The sequence below is a fragment of the Argopecten irradians genome, chromosome 5, assembly GCF_041381155.1.
Source record: "Argopecten irradians isolate NY chromosome 5, Ai_NY, whole genome shotgun sequence".
Classification (NCBI taxonomy): domain Eukaryota; kingdom Metazoa; phylum Mollusca; class Bivalvia; order Pectinida; family Pectinidae; genus Argopecten; species Argopecten irradians.
Genome location: NC_091138.1, coordinates 2,085,311 through 2,086,367, shown reverse-complemented (window position 1 = coordinate 2,086,367; position 1,057 = coordinate 2,085,311). Strand labels below are relative to the sequence as shown.

At 44.2% G+C, this 1,057-nt stretch overlaps 1 protein-coding gene across 1 annotated transcript; it reads right to left on the bottom strand.

Moving 5' to 3' along the window:
- Positions 1-336: 336 nt before the first annotated feature.
- On the bottom strand, positions 337-825 carry LOC138324192 (variant surface antigen E-like). Its single transcript, XM_069269272.1, has one exon. The coding sequence runs from the start codon at positions 823-825 to the stop codon at positions 337-339; it is 489 nt and encodes a 162-aa protein (XP_069125373.1).
- Positions 826-1,057: the final 232 nt, after the last annotated feature.

Sequence of the window (1,057 nt, the reverse complement as noted above, 5' to 3'; positions counted from 1 at the left end):
AGTCAGTGTATGATTACTGGTAAGCTTGTCATAACGGTCAGTCAGTGTATGATTACCGGTAAGCTTGTCCCAACATTCAGTCAGTGTTTGATTAACGGTAAGCTTGCCACGACAGTCAGTCAGTGTATAATTACCGGTAAGCTTGTCACAACAATCGGTCAGTGTAAGATTACCGGTAAGCTTGTTACGACAATCAGTCAGTGTATGATTATGGGTAAGCTTGTCACGACAGTCAGTCAGTGTATGATTACCGGAAAGCTTGTCACGACGGTCAGTCGTTGTATGATTACCGGTAAGCTTGTCAGGACAATCAGTCAGTGTGTGATTACCGGTAAGCTATTCAGGACAGTCAGTCAGTGTCTGATTACCGGTAAGCTTGCCACGACAGTCAGTCAATGTATTATTACTGGTAAGCTTGTCACGACAGTCAGTCAGTGTATGATTACCGGTAAGCTTGTCAGGACAGTCAGTCAGTGTCTGATTACCGGTAAGCTTGCCACGACAGTCAGTCAATGTATTATTACTGGTAAGCTTGTCACGACAGTCAGTCAGTGTATGATTACCGGTAAGCTTGTCACGACAATCAGTCAGTGTATGATTACCGGTAAGCTTGTCACGACAATCAGTCAGTGTATGATTACCGGTTAGCTTGCCAAAACAGTCAGTCAGTGTACAATTACCGGTAAGCTTGTCACGACAGTCAGTCAGTGTAAGATTACCGGTAAGCTTGTCACTACAGTCAGTCAGTGTATGATTACCGGTTAGCTTATCACGACAGTCAGTCAGTGTATGATTACCAGTAAGCTTGTCACGACAGTCAGTCATCAGTGTATGATTACCGGTTAGCTTGTCACGACAATCAGTCAGTGTATGATTACCGGTAAGCTTGTCACGACAGTCAGTCAGTGTATGATTACTGGTAAGCTTGTTACGACAGTCAGTCAGTGTTTGATTACCGGTAAGCTTGTCACTACAGTCAGTCAGTGTATGATTACCGGTTAGCTTGTCACGACAGTCAGTCAGTGTATGATTACCGGTAAGCTTGTCACGACAGTCA